We start from the raw sequence: 16,060 nt of genomic DNA, 5'->3' as shown, positions 1-16,060 counted from the left end.
GAAACAAGTGAAGAAGTGTTGTTTATTAAATCTCGACCGATGTCTTGACAGAAGCATATCTATCGAGGATTAATGTTGAAGCTTGACAGAAGATCGACACAAGCTGTAGCTGTCGAGAATTACAAAATCAGAATTTCCAAATTTGATTACACGCATATCCTTGAGTATTTGTATAGGGTTTCGTTTCTCACAACCCTAGACATATATAAGGATTATTTTAAGAGCTGTCTCAAGGTCCTTTGGATTCCATACACACATAATGTGACCGGAGACAGAAATTACTCTAGTTCATCTTTCTCTCTGTAGAAGCTACTGTATCTTTGCGACCAAGGAGCTTCTTGATCTTCATGTTGATAAACTGAAGAACTTTGCAACTAACATCTTCCTCAAGTTGGTGTGTTAGTCACATACTGGGATCCGTGCATCATTGGTTAGTCACGTACTGGGATTCGTGCATTAAAAGGAGAGATTGTCACCACAATACAAGTCCAATTAGGTATTGGGGTAAATTTTCAATTGTAGGTTGGTGTTAGGTATTGAGATTCCTTTTACTTGTAACTGCTTGTTTTGATAATAGTGTATTCTCAAGAGTGGTGACCTTAAATTCACCCGGTGGAGTTTTGCCTTAGTGGTTTTCCTCATTTGTAAACAATCACCTGTGTCAAATTTATTTTTTGTTGCATTTAACTTAGTTGGTAATTTGTTTGTGCTACCACACTATTGCATGTTAAATTGACTTAATTAATTAACTTGGATAATTAATTAATTAATTTGCCAAAAGGGTTAATACATTTTTGGCCTATCATTTTAATCTATTAATTTTTTTATGTGATAAAGCATAGTTTTAAAAACATGAACGGTCAAATATCCAAAAAAGAGACCGGTTCTCGGTTTTTACGAGTTCTTTCCCGATTTTGGTCGGTTTTTTGCCGTTTTCCTAATTTTGGCCAATCCAGTTGTAGGTTTGGTTCTCGATTGAACTGGTTCAATTGTCTAGTCCAATCCGATTTTTAAAATTATGGTGATAAGGACATGAAAATAAATTTATACAAATTACATTTTATCTCTTATTTTTCTTCTCAACCAAACAAAAGTGTTTTCTTTCTCTCCACTTTTTTTTCATCCTTTTAGCCAAATACACATTTGAGAAAACTAAATCTTTCTTATACCTTACTTTTTAATCCCCCAACTAAACAAAGCCTATGTCTTAATCCAATAAGGCCTCCTCCAATAGGTCAAAGGCAAAAGGCTTGGTATTATTTGAAATACATAAAATGCAAGAGTCTCTTAGCTATCTATATATAATACATAAAAGTTGAAACGTAGTATATATTGTTGCTACTCTTCTATTGAGCCACATCAATATAGTGTTTCAGTCAATTTAATTCACTTCGGTTAAGTTCAGTCCACTTAAGTTCACTCCTCCAGGGCCTTCCTCGTAATATCAAGTTTTTTTACTTGAACCTCCCATGAGGCTTTAAGCTCATTTCACTCCGTCTTCGTGGTCTCAGCCCTTTCCTTCAAATGGTCAACAAGCTTCTCATAGGCCATGCAACGGTCCATCAATTCCTTCATCATAAGTACCCCTACGAGAGTAAAATACAAAGTTAGAGATGAGGGTAATTGAGAAACGGAAGGAAAAGGGCGGAAGGGAAAAGCGGACGGTCACACACCTGAGCCAAACTAAAGAGGTCGGTTTCCTCCATGGCCTCCGTTGCATGATTGCTCAAGTCCTCATAATCCTCGTCCTTAATGATGGATGAGAGCTACCCAAGAGCATATTGCGAGTCTTCGCAGAGGAGGGGGGGCGCTGCTCAACGACGGGACCTTTGGCCAACATCAAGCCTTTCCCAACCCCGTGACGAGGGGGAGGAGGCAGCTTGGTAGCTGGAAGTGTCCCCCTAACGGTTGTAGTGATTACCAATTTAGACTTTTTTTAAGGACGGTCAACTTTGTCTGTCATCTTCCTTTTCATGAACGGTTTATGTAGACGCATCCCTCCAATAGGGGCTACGCCCTCCTTTTATTTCTTTTTCACCTGCACGGTGGCTTACTGGCGGATGTAAGCTCTCCTCTTCCCGTCTTCCATTTTTGAGCCGAAGAAAACGATAAGAAAGAGTTAGACAAAAATTACAAAAGCAATTAAAAGAGAAAGGAATAAGCGACGGACTCACGTTGGTGTGCTTTTGCGTCGTAGTGACGGGCAATAATTGTGGGCTTAGGACCCTCACAATACCAGTGCAGAGTGCCCAAGGTGACGAGCTTCTTCCACGTCATCTCTTCTAATGGAATGCTAAAAATCTTCTCTAAGAAGATCCACTATTCAAGATCAACCTCTGGACGATCCTAAGCTATAACAAGAAACGGTTAGACAAACATGGTAAGACGGACAAAATACAAACGGGCAAAATAAATAGACAAACTAAATAAGTTAACGAACGCCTACCAGACAGGGGCATTATACCCCAAGTTCTATCAACAAAGGCCATTTTCTCCTGTTCGACAGAGTGACACACCCAGTTGTCTCCTTGGATGAAGAAATATCGATTCTTCCAATTCCCGTTGGAGTCAGGGGTCTCGTACACTAGTCTGAGCACCGGCTTCATTGGCAGAAAGCTATAAATGCCCCTAGACTTGACGATCGCACTAGGACAGTATCAGTGGAAGAACTCCTCCACGGTTAGGTGTCGTCTCCTCTTACTCAGAACCCCGTACAACACCTCCACACCAAGGAAGATCCTCCAAGCATTCGGAGCAATCTGGATGACGGCTAGTTCTAGGTATTGGAGTAAGCGACGGTGAAGCGCACTTAAGGGCAATCTAAATCCTGCCTTGAACATTTGCTCATACACCCTGACATCCTCAGCACCACGGTAGTAGCAATTTTTAGACTTAAAAGGCAGACGGATGGGGATGTCAACGGGAATTAAGTACCTCTCCCATAAGGTGTTGAAGTGTGTGCTTTTAATGGTCGAAGGGGAAGGATGAAATTCCTAAGGCCATCAAGTCCAATGACGGTTTTAATTGGAGATTCAAGGCTCTCCTCGACATCTGAGTCTCCGTTTGTATCACTCTCTGACCGTCCACGTCCGAATCATCATCCTCCTCCTAGGAAGGTGAGTTGGCAAATGGAACCCTTTCAAAATAAAAGGCGCTGGGGTCACCTTGACCTGACGAGTGCACCTCATCGTAGCTCGCTCCTTTACGGACACACGATTGTTCACTCGACGCTTCTATTACACCTACAAGTGACGAATAAACTCCTAAGACTCCACAGGTTTATATACTCAACGAGCATATAATACTTAAAGAAGAAAATAGAAAATGCATGAGTACAGGAAGGAAAGCACTTACACGTGTACGACGCGGAAAGAGATAGAATTGGTGTGGCGAGTAGATGCACTACGGTGACGGACTGACAGATTCCTACTGACGACGATGGTGCTCTAACACTAGGAAATGGTCGCGAAAAGTAGAAATGAATGGGAGAGGTGACATATATATATAGGGAAAACAGTGCAAAAGACGAAGCAACGCTTTGATCCGAGTAATCAGCCACTAAAATTTTGCCACGTGTCCCTCAGGGTTTATGACTCTCAACTACCCTGTCAATCAAAACACAACTCCCTAGAACTAAGTGAAACCTTCACCCCACGTATCCGTCTGGGATACTAAGCGACAGACCCATGGACTAAGGGGGCAGCTGATAGGGATAAATTCCAAAGCAAACGAATCCAATCTGCAAAGCGATGGTGTTACCAAAAGAGAGGGTTTGGATAGCCTAATAGTCAAAGAACTAGTAGCTGGAATCATGTCTTGATCGAAAGGCAGAGAAACAGACAGACTCTTTAAAGTAAACGAACTCTTTAAGGTAGACAGACTATTTAAGGTAAACAGATTCGACGGAAACGGGTGGCAAAGCCACGTGGCGCCTACGTGGACTAAGTGGTCTCCAAGAATCCTAATATGGAAATATCTTACATTCTATGCCCAACCATAATCAGGGGAATCCCTATAAGGAAAAGTTCCCACGAAATACGAGCATTAATGAGGGTCTTTCCTATAAGGAAATACTTTCTCCACCAAGAAATTAAGGTCGACTCTACACTACTATAAAAACCCCAAAGCCCTCACAAATCAAGGTATGCATAATGATACCCTAGCTTTGGCACTCTAGAGTGATAGAAAATTCTCTTTTCTAACTTAACTTTCGGAGGGTTTTTGGATGGTACCACACTAGTACTCTCTGCAAGGTTTTCTTTTTATTTGTGTTGCGCAAGTTACCAAGGGCACGTAAGGATTATTCGGCTCACTAACGATTTTCAGCATCATCATATATATATAATCATTAATGGAACAACTTATTCAGCAAGAGTTTATGTGATGTGTGGGATAAGGAGTATGCACAAACAAAGTTTGACTCTAAATATGTTTAGAGCTATCCATTACGTTGCAATTATCAATATTTAAATGAGTCACATGACTCATTAACAACTTCATAAGACTACAGTTACACATAGATGATCTTTTCAATCACTAGCTAAAAAATATAGCTCTAAACATGTTTGAAACCAAGTTTTTTCCACACACTTGGATGTAGTATCCTTTTCTCCAAACCAGAGAGGGAAACTTGGAGGAATGGTAGAATACAATAGAGAAAGGATAATGTAGACAATAGAAATAGAGATACAGTCTACCAAAAGAGAAAAGAAAAAAAAAAGAGATAAAATGCAGCCTAGTAGGCAAAAACAATATTATTAACATGTAGTGAGTGCCAATGAAGATTTAGAAAATGTTTATTTACAAAACATTTTTAAAAAAAATCTTCCTACAACCCATTATATGGCAGTTGAACAAATTATTAATGTATAATTTTAATTACATAAACTTTTTAATAAGTTATATGACTTTATAATTTTATAAAGGCTAAAATGTAAAACTAACCTTTTAACTTTCTTCAGATTTCGTTTCAATCCTCTAATTTAACTTTTGTTCATTTTAGTCCTTTAAGTTTTAGATTTATTCAATTAAGGCTTTACAGTTAACTTTTGTTAAAAAATTTTGAAAAAAAAATCTAGAAAATATTTTTCAATCATTAATTGATTAATTTAAAAATTTTGAAGAAAAATTTATAAAATTGAAAAATTAACCACAACATATAACAAAAGTTGATGAAAAAACCTTAATTGAATAAACTTAAAAATTAAAAAACTGAAATGAACAAAATCAAAATTAAAACACTAAAATAAAATTTAAAAAAATTTAAAAAATCAGTTTTACATTCTTCTCTTTTTTTTTTTTAAATCATCACGCAGTAAATTTGAAGGGATTCACTCAAACTTTCTTACTCGTGAGAGTGACATCATGCCTAAGATCAAAGCCACTACAACAGTTGCTCAAAAAACTTTCCCTTGGGGTCCATGTCTTTTAAAATAGAAATGTGGATATTGTCTGGTGTCAAGTCGTGGAGAAAGTCAACAAAGAGCAGAGATATGGATGAAGAGAGAGTGGAGTGGTCGGATCTTCCCAAGGAACTGTTACCAACGATCGGCAAAAGCCTCGACACCCGAATCGATATTGTTCGATTCCGCAGTGTCTGCAACTCGTGGCGCTCCTCTATTGATCCCTCCAACAACTCTCCTCGATTCCCTCTCAAATTCCCTAACCCTTACACGTCCACTTCAGCAACTCAAGCTCAAGCTCCAGCTTATCTCTGCGAAAGCACCATCTATCGACTACAAAGACTAAATCCCTCCTCGACTTCTTCTTCGAATAAGGCTTGGTTGGTCAAAGTCGAACAAGACTCAAACTCAGGAGGCAAGTTGCGTTTCTTTGATCCAATCTCCAACCGTCGTACCAGGTACCCCAATAAGACTTTAAACTTATTAGACTTTCGAGTCATCGAGTTAACTAAAGCATATACGCTTAGATATAAAGTTAGAGCTGGATTCACCACATCCACTAATGAAATCGAACAAGTCCTTAGTGTCAGAGACAGCTCTATTCCTTGTGTGACTAAAGTAGTTGTGTTTCCCAATTCGCCTTGGACTAATGTACACGACTCTGCCGTTTTTGTTATCTTTGGCGTCGGAACATTAGGCTTTGCAAAATCTGGGGCTGAGAGTTTAACCGTTGTAGATGATAACGGTTTTGAGTATGATGATATTATTGTATATAAGGGCCAATTCTATGTGATTGATACATTGGGAAACGTTTTGTGGATCGATAATTCGTCGTTGAAGTTGGTTCCATTTTTGCCTCCGCTATGTGGGTTGGGTAGCCAGAAGCACTTGGTGGAGTCATGTGGAGCTCTCTATGTTGTTGATAGATACTTTAAAAAGAAAAGGAGGAGGAGGAGGAGGGTAGAACATAACAACTGGTATGTTAGAGACTGTGAGGGTCCCAAAGTGGTTGATTTCAAAGTGTATAAGCTGGATGAAGAGTGGGGTCGATGGGAGTTGGAGAAAAGCTTGGGTGATCGAGCTTTTGTTTTGGGTAATGATTGTTGTTTATCGATTTCAGCTGAAGAGTTTACTGGGTATAAAAAAAATTGCATTTACTTCAATGATCAAAATGGAACTCATGTTTTCAACTTGGAAGATGGTAGCTTTGGAGATTTACAGGATATCTATCCATCCTGGCTTCTCTCAAATTTGCTTTAGGCCTATGTAAGTATGAAATAAATGTTGTGAAATTTTTTTAATCTAATGGTGTGTTTGGTTTCATTGTTATGTGCCCCTATTTGCTTGCTGTAACAGATACTTTAATTTGATGATTGTAAGTTTTAGTCATATAGCAGCCTTTTGTGGTGGTTAGTATGATCACAAACTCAAACTTCAATCATCCTTGTTAAATAGATTAAAGCTTGATCGTGTGTTGAATATTGCTTTGATCTACTTATGAACTAGTATTTTACTATTTTTTAGAAAGCACAACTCATTTACTGAATTGGGTGGGTATATATATGGAGGAATGTCGTATACATTATGAGCCCGTTTAGGATTGCTGTAAGAAATAGAACTTTAGGCTGTAGTGTTTTTGTGATAATGAGTTTCAACATAAAAATTTTAGCTCCAAAATTTTAGCTTTTGGAGCTAATTTAGCAAATTAGAACAAGTGCTTTGAAGTTGTTACATCTGTTTGGTAACCAAATTGATAAGCGAGTCCTTGTAATTGGCAAAATAGTCGGGTGTGAATCAGTTTATGATGGCCAGAGTATTTGGTATCTTTTTGCTTTGCCACTGTTGCAGACGTCCAGACAAATTTTGAAGTGTTTTTTTGTCGTTGAAATTTATGCGTGTTAAGTGTTACTGTTACCTAATATGGTAGCTGGAAAAAAGCCAAATTTGGGTTTTGGCCCCTTTTTGGGTATCAAATGTGCAAGATGGCAATGCGTCACCACTCATCATTAGCAAGGAAACACCGAATCCATTTATTGGGGCAGGAAGTGAGTGCCTCCTTTTATGAATAAATTTAAGTTACATTTGCTGAATACTTAAAAACAGATTTTCTTTGAAGTCTTTACAGTAATACTTATACATATTTGGGGCTTGTTGCAGAATTGGATTGCTATGGTACATGGCATGGGCAAAGCATGGTTTTGTAGACCATACAGCTGTCATCTATGTCCACCATGCAATTTATAAAATTGGGCTCTGGTAGCTCCTCTCTTTCATTATAATTTTGCCATCCACGGAGTACGTTTTTATGATGCTCCTAAAGTATTCAATAATTTTCCGTGAGAGTGAGATGAAAGAGTAAGATAACCATAAATGCGTACTCCCTCTTCCCATATAATTGTAAGTCTCACTAATTAAATTTATGAAAGGACCCACAATTCATGTGAGAGAGGGGAGTATGCATTTATGGTATTCCTGTAGTATTCGATAATTTTTCTTCAATAAATGTGTACTATAAATGCGTACTTTCCCCTCTCATATGAATTGTGGGTCCTACCATAAATTTAATTAGCGAGACCCACAATTATGTAAGAGAAGGGAGTACACATTTATGGTACTCTGAGAATACTCAATAATTACACCATTATCACATAACTGCGGGTCTTATTAATTAAAGAAAAATGATATGTTCACAACATTTTTACAACATTTTTACAACAAATCCTAAGTGGCAAGATGTTACTGGTTGTTATTGTTGGGGCAAAAAAGTAATCTTAGTGTTAGGTTCAAATTTGAACCAATAACAACTAACCACCTATGATTTGTTGTAAAAATGTTGTGGACGTAGCACCTCTCTTAATTAAATTTATGGTGGAATCTACAATTCATGTAAAAAGGGAGTACGTATTTATGGTACTTCCAAAGTATTCAATAGTTTTCCTTTGCATATCATCAAAGCATAAGAAGAAATTACATCATGCAGGACAACAGATTTTAATTACAATCCGATTGTGAGAATGGGTGAGATCTTGACCTAATAGTGAAAGAGAATTTAATCCTACCCATAAAATTTAGTAAGGACATTAGGATGGAAAGCAGGGTTCATTTGATAATTTTCAGCATGAAAAAATGAAGTTACAATCGCATGCCCCAAACAATTTTAACGCCTTTTGTTTGCCCATTCTTCTCTCAATGGGCAAAGCTCATAAGAGAAAGACTAGTCTGGTTGAGAGGGACTAGTAAATATATGGTGGTACACTCTCCAACTATGAACCCACAAGAGGGTTTTTTTTTTTTTGACATAATGAGTTAATCATACTTGTGAACAAGTTTGAATTTGTTGGGCAAAAAAAATGAATTAGACTTAAAATGTATAATTAAGTTTAGTAATGAGCTTGAGCTAGGCTGGCTCATGTTTTAAATTTTAGTACTTGATGAAACTCGTCTCATTTATGGCCTTACATGTCTAAAAAAAAAAACTAATCAGTTGCAGTGTTGATGGTGAACGAAGTCATATACCCCGAGATGAAAAATAAGTAATCCAGCCCCTCAAAATTGATTAAGGATACATTCAGTTAAGTCACTTTGTAGCTGAAGTATAATATGAATATTGCAGCACAAATTACAGACCCTTCAGGACTAAAAGCATCACGGCCCACTCCATAGATTAAGATATTAGGACACCGATTTGCCGTTGGTTTTGGTCTTCTCTCTATCTTGCAAAGTCATTCTCTAAGTCAATTAACGAAAATATGGATGAGAGAGAGGTCGACTGGTCTGCTCTTCCAATGGAAATCTTGCTTTTAATCGGCAAAACCCTCCAAGATCGCATCGATGTTATAAGATTTCGCAGCATCTGTGCTCCATGGCGATCCTCTATCCCTCCACTACGTGAGGTATCTCCTTCTCTGCCTCTCCCTCTTCCTTACCCTGTCAGATCAGCTAGAAACCAAGCCTTTGTCTCCCAAAGTACCATCTACCATCTCGAGCTACCCGATGATGATGATAATCCAAAGATTCCAACATGTTCATCAAATAGCTGGTTGGTCAGGGTGGAAGAGTTTGAACCTGGTCGAACCCATCTTTTAAATCCACTTTCAAGCCTCCATATCAGGTTTCTCCCAGACCGTTTTCCAAAAGTGATTTAACTTATTGGATTTTCGAGTTGTTGAGGTAAGCAAAGCATATGAACTTCAATATAGTAGCGGCATGCCTATTGCTGGTGTGAATAAACTAGTATTGTTTCCTAACTCTGCATGGACTAGTTGTGTTGAAGACACTGATTTTCGCGTTATTAAATGAAGGATAGTTGGGGTATGTGAAACATGGAGATAAGAAATGGACCCTTGGAGATGATCACAACTTTGACTATGATGACATTATTGTATACAAGGGACAATCCTATGTTGTTGATAGATTGGGAACAGTTTCATGGATTAATTCATCAATGAAGTTGATACAATTTTCGCCTCCATTTTGTGGTTTGGGAAACCAGAAGCATTTGGTAGAGTCATGTGGAGAACTCTATATTGTTGATAGGTACTTTGAATTTGATAGAGAGGGGGGAAGATGGCACTTTGATCTGTTCCCTAGTAACAGTGTTTGTCCTAAGACAGTTGCTTTCAAAGTTTATAAGCTGGACCAAGAGTGGGGTTGTTGGGTTATGGTCAAGAACTTGGGTGATCGAGTTTTTATCTTGGGTAATGACTGTTCCTTCTCTGTTTCAGCAAGAGAATTCTCTGAATGTAAAGGGAATAGCATTTACTTCACTGATGGAAATGATATTGGTGTCTTCTACGTAGAGAATCAGAGAATTTGCATGATTGTAGATTACAAAGACCAGTGTCCTATACTTTGTCCTCCCCCATCTTGGCTCAGCTCAAAATCTGCGTTCATCTAAATGCTGAGTGTAAGTAAATTCACATGGTGGTAGTGTTTTTAAATTAATTTAGCATGGGATATTAGTGCCCTTGAACTGCTCTATGATGTTGTTGTTGTTGACTTTTTATGAATTCAGCTTTACTTGTGATGTCTCCTATGTCACTTTGTTCAGTGATTTTAATTTTAATCATGTATCAACCTGTCCTAGTGGCTGATTATCAATTTGTCTCAGAATTATTCAATCATCTATGTTAATTGAAAAACTGATTTCAATGGAGATGTTGAGCAGGGCTGCAGTATCTAAGAGCTTGTCTTGTGCAGAATTTGAAATTCTTTCAATTATATTCATGGCCTAGCCTTTTTTATTTATTTGTTCATGTTTTTGGAAGTCCAAATGATCTACATAAGTAGTGGTTGAAATGTAAGGATATGTAATGACTGGAAATGTAACAATATATATAATGGCTCTGAGAAATTATTCAATACAATAGGACTGAAGACTCAGTATAAAATCGTAAATCATAGAGCAGATAAGCCGACCTTTTCTTGAGTGGCAATATTTAGAGAGGTTCGTTCTTTGTTGGGGATCCTTTTGCAATTTGACAATTGTCTTGGCAAAGCTTTCTTTCGAGGAGAAGTTGAAATTGATGAATTATGGAATGGTTTAAAACTATGTCTAGAAGACTGAAGTTCTTCTTTTGCTTTACAAGTAATTATGCAGAGTGTAATAACAAACGAAACATTTTGAAGGAACCCGATATTGATTGGTATTGGCCATTGGGTATTGAGTAAGAAATGGCTGTAGTTGTTGGACCAAAAGAAAATTTAGCTGTACTATAAACTGATAGGAATTGGCATTGTTAATAGCATCTGTTGCTCGCCTAGGGGCTAGACAATGAGCCATGTTGTAAGGTTGGGGTGATTCTTGGGGATGAAAAATCTACCCCTATCTCAACCACTTGTGTGTGGCGTTTTTTTTTTTTTTTTTTTTTTTTTTTTTTTTTTTTAATTTTTTTTTTTTTAATTGTAATTATTTACTTACAACAATGTTTTAATCTATTAATATTTTTTATGTGATAAAGCATAGTTTCAAAAACATTAACGGTCTCTACCTTTCGTTCAAAAAAAAAAACAAAACATGAACGGTCAAATATCCAAAAAAGAGATCGGTTTCCGGTTTTTACAAGTTCCTTCCCGGTTTTGGTCTTTTTTTTGCCGTTTTCCGGGTTTTGGCCAGCCCAGTTCTAGGTTTGGTTCTCAATTGAACTAGCTCAATTGTCTGGTACAATCCGATTTTTTAAACGATGGTGATAAGGACATGAAAATAAATTTATACAAATTACATTTTATATTTCTTATTTTTCTTCTCAACTAAACAAAAGTGTTTTCTTTCTCTCCACTTTTTCATCCTCTCATCCAAATACACATATGAGAAAACTATATCTTTCTTATCCCTCACTTTTTAATTCCTCATCTAAACAAAGCCTATGTCTTAATCCAATAAGGCCCCCTCTAGTAGGGCAAAAGCAAAAGGCTTGATATTGTTTGAAATACATAAAATGCAAGAGTCTCTTAGCTATCTATATATAATACATAAGAGTTAAAACGTAGTATATATTGTTATTACTCTTTTATTGAACCACATTAATATAGTATTTCAGTCCATTTGATTCACTTCGGTCAAGTTCAGTCCACTTAAGTCTATTTCAGTCTAGTTTGATCCCTTCGGTGTAGTCTAGTTCCTTCGGTCTATTTTGGTCCATTCAAGGTCCAGTTCAGTATATTTCACTCCACTTTAGTGATGCTTTGGAAGGAAAGGTTTGTGTAAAAAGAGGGGTTGCTTCAATAACAATTATGTTACATTCTCAACATAATTTTGGAAGGTTCCTAATAATATTACATTTTTCGTATGTCATTAAAGTCTTGTATTTTTTTTTCTAATATAAGTGATAAATTTATTATATTTCATTTTTAAACTATTCAAAATATATAGAGTGAACTGTTTGATTGAGTACTAGAAACAAATTTCAACCACACATCACATTATTTATAAAATATCTCACCTTATATAAAATTAAATATAAATTATAAAATGCATTATGTTTACTTGGGGAAAAAATTTACAAAATTTAACACATTTTTGAATAACATATATAAATAGCTTAATTTAGAAAATCTAAAATATTATATTTCAATACTACTGTACACCCTTAACATAACAATGATTCTATGGCACCTTAAAAGGTGACCGTCCATTCCACATCATCACTTTGGTTGTGAAAACGTTGACTCTTTCTTGTTTGTTTTTGTTCATCAATTCCTTGGCCGCCTGGGTCTTTGTCTTTTAATATAGAATGAAGATCTCTGGTTTAAGTCTGGTCAACCAAGAACAAAGATATGGAGAAATCCAATAAAGAGAACAAAGATATGGATGATGGAGAGAGAGTGGAGTGGTCGGAACTTCCCAAGGAACTGTTACCAACGATCGGCAAAAAACTCGACACCCGCATCGATATTGTTCGATTTCGCAGCGTCTGCAACACGTGGCGCTCTTCTATCCCTCATTTTCTCTCCTACTCTCCTCGATTCCCTCTCATATTCCCTACCCCTTATACAGCTCCAACTCCAATTCGAACTCCGGCTTATCTCTGCCAAAGCACTATCTATCGACTACAAAGTCTAAATCCCTCCTCGACTTCTTCGAATAAGGCTTGGTTGATCAAAGTCGAACAAGACTCAAACTCAGGAGGCAAGTTTCGTTTATTTGATCCGATCTCCAACCGTCGTACCAGGTACCCCATCCCCAATAAGACTTTGAATTTATTTGACTCTCGAGTCGTAGAGTTAACTAAAGCATATACGCTTAGATATCAATTTAGAGCTGGATCATCCACATCCACTAATGAAATCGATCAAGTCCTCAGTGTCTTTGACACCTCTATTTTTGGAGTGAATAAGGTAGTTATGTTTCCCGATTCTCCTTGGACTAATGTAAACGCCTCTGCCGCTTTTGTTATCTTTAATGACGGTAAGTTAGGCTTTGCAAAATCTGGGGACGAGGAATTGATCCTCGTAGATCGTGAGAGTTTTGATTATGATGATATCATTGTGTATAAGGGCCAATTCTACGTGATTAATAGTTTGGGAATCGTTTCGTGGATCGATCATTCGTCATTGAAGTTGGTTCAATTTTTGCCTCCGCTTTGTGGGTTGGGTAGCCAGAAGCATTTGGTGGAGTCTTGTGGAGCTCTCTATGTTGTTGATAGGTACCTTGACAGGGAAAGGAGGAGGGTAGAGAATGATGCGTTTAATATGGGTGGTGAAGATTGTGCCCAATCGATTGGTTTCAAAGTGTATAGGTTTGATGAAGAGTGGGGTCGATGGGAGTTGAAGGAAAGCTTGGGCGATCGAGCTTTTGTTTTGGGTAATGATTGTTGTTTCTCGGTTATGGCTAAAGAGCTTTCTGTGTATAAAAGGAATTGCATTTACTTCACTGATCAAGATGAAGTTCGAGCTCGAGTTTTCAGTTTGGAAGATAATAGCTTTGGATATTTATCATATTCCGAGGAAAGTCATCCATCTTGGCCTCTCCCAAATTTGCTTTAGGCCCATGTAGGTATGAAATTAATGTTGTGTAACTTTTTAATCTAATGGTGTGTTTGGTTTAATTGTTATGTGCCCCTATTTGCTTGCTGTAACAGATACTTTCGATGATTGTAAGTTTTCATCATATAGCAGCCCATTGTGGTGGTTTGTATGATCACAAACTCATACTTCAATAATCCTTGTTAAATAGATATAAGCTTGATCATGTGTTGAATATTGCTTTGATCTACCCATGAGCTAGTATTTTCAGAAAGTATAACTCATTTACTGAATTGGGGAGGTATATATGAAGAATGTCATTTAGATTAAGAGCCGAATTGGGATTGCTGTAGGGAATAGAACTTTAGGCTGTAGTGCTTTTGTGATAATGAGTTTTAACTTAAATGATTTTTTGCTATTGGAGCTAATTTAGCAAATTAGAACAAGTACTTTAAAGTTATTAAATCTGTTTGGTAACCAAATTGATGAGCAGGTCATTGCAATTTGCAAAATAGTCGAGTGTGAATCAGTTTGTGTTGGCCAGAAGAATATTTGGTATCCTTTTGCCTTGCCATTGTAGCAGAGGTCCAGACAAATTTTGAAGTGCTTGTTTGTAATTGAAATATTTTATATGCGGTGTGTTGAGTGTTACTATTACAGTATTACGTGATAAGGTAGCTGGAAAAGGCCAAATTGGGTTTTGGGTATCAAATGTGCAAGAGGGCAATGTGTCACCACTCACCATTAGTGAGGAAACGCAGAATCCATTTATTGACTCAAAAAGTGAGTGTCTCCTTTTATGAACAAACTAGTCGCAGACTCGCACAATGCGTGAGAAAATTTGACGTCATATTCTTTTTTGCCAAGTAAAGAATGAGAATAATAGTTAAGAATTATAAGTAATAGTCTCAAACTCATCACACAATAATGTGATTACATTGTAATATATATAATATATTTTATGCAAGTAAATAAGTCTATATCTTGATTGTTTGTATAGTTTTTTTTTTTTTGGCAAGGAAACATGTTGCATTTTACTTTCAATTATTATATATGACAATATTTGTAATACGTTATAATATAGTGAGATATGCATCAAAACACAAACACAATTAAAAAATGGAAAATGTATAATTTTTATTAGAACATAAAAATGAATCTTGAAGGTTTCATACGAAAGCTAACATTATTTTGCATTTTTTGTGAAGTTATTGAGCAATTTATTCAAACATTGTTTCCATTTTATCACATAAAAACTGTTAAACAAAGTTATGACAATTTATATTTTCATAATCACTAAACTTATTTGAAAATCAACTATTACAAAAAAATTTCTCCCCAAAACATATATTGATTTTTATTTATCATTTCCATACAATTTAAAAAATGTGAAATACTAAGGAAGCTAAATGTGTAGTTGACCTTAGTCAATCAATAAATAACATAAAAGGGGTAGGGGAAAGTAAACGTATTCACGGTATAATTGTTTATATATGTCCATATTTGTTTTTGTATATATTAATACTCTTGATTTCTATAATTTTCATGTAGCAACTGTATCTTGTTTGATATCTCCCAGGTCTTCAGCTTTAGGCCAACTCACAGTATATAAACCAATGATCATGAAAAAGAACCAAGCAAGATGAAGTCAAACACAATTTCTAAATTTTAACAAATAGAAGATCAAGATTATAGAGAAATCGAAATGAGAGAGAGAGAGAGAGAGAGAGAGAGAGAGAGAGAGAGAGAGAGAGGTACATTTGAAAAATCAAGAGTATGTTTTGATAATTGAAAAATATATTTATAACTGGTAAATTGTAACATTAATGTGATGATATATATGTATATACACACACATATGTTCTATAAAATAAAAAATAAAAATGAAAAATTCATCAATTCCAATGTGGTAACATAATAATAAGTCTTAATAAAGGACTTTTGGGCTACCACATAAGTTTATGAAAAATTTGAGACTTTCCTTCATAAATGAGAATTTTATAGAAGAAATATATAGGTAGGAACGACTTTTTCCCCCAATTATACCATAAGGGAAAATGTATGTAAATTAATTGTTTTAACTCTTGCCTTTTAGGTTACTTCCACCCCATCCCCTAAAAAAAAGACTTTTTAGTTACTAAAAAAAATATATGCCTCTCAGGATTAATTTAAGAGGAAAATTATACCCACTTTAG

The 16,060-nt window shown here is 36.3% G+C and overlaps 2 protein-coding genes and 1 pseudogene across 2 annotated transcripts; all 3 read left to right on the top strand.

The window, feature by feature from the left end:
• Nucleotides 1-5,425: 5,425 nt before the first annotated feature.
• Nucleotides 5,426-6,874, top strand: LOC142623710 (putative F-box protein At1g65770). Its single transcript, XM_075797161.1, has one exon. The coding sequence runs from the start codon at nucleotides 5,439-5,441 to the stop codon at nucleotides 6,660-6,662; it is 1,224 nt and encodes a 407-aa protein (XP_075653276.1). The 5' UTR covers nucleotides 5,426-5,438; the 3' UTR covers nucleotides 6,663-6,874.
• A 1,842-nt stretch (nucleotides 6,875-8,716) lies between these two features.
• Nucleotides 8,717-10,625, top strand: LOC142626166 (putative F-box protein At1g65770; annotated as a pseudogene).
• A 1,927-nt stretch (nucleotides 10,626-12,552) lies between these two features.
• On the top strand, nucleotides 12,553-14,091 carry LOC142623752 (putative F-box protein At1g65770). Its single transcript, XM_075797206.1, has one exon. The coding sequence runs from the start codon at nucleotides 12,678-12,680 to the stop codon at nucleotides 13,884-13,886; it is 1,209 nt and encodes a 402-aa protein (XP_075653321.1). The 5' UTR covers nucleotides 12,553-12,677; the 3' UTR covers nucleotides 13,887-14,091.
• The last annotated feature ends 1,969 nt before the right edge of the window (nucleotides 14,092-16,060 follow it).

The sequence above is a fragment of the Castanea sativa genome, chromosome 2, assembly GCF_040712315.1.
Source record: "Castanea sativa cultivar Marrone di Chiusa Pesio chromosome 2, ASM4071231v1".
In the NCBI taxonomy this organism is placed as follows: Eukaryota; Viridiplantae; Streptophyta; class Magnoliopsida; order Fagales; family Fagaceae; genus Castanea; species Castanea sativa.
This window is presented reverse-complemented; position numbering and strand designations above follow the sequence as displayed.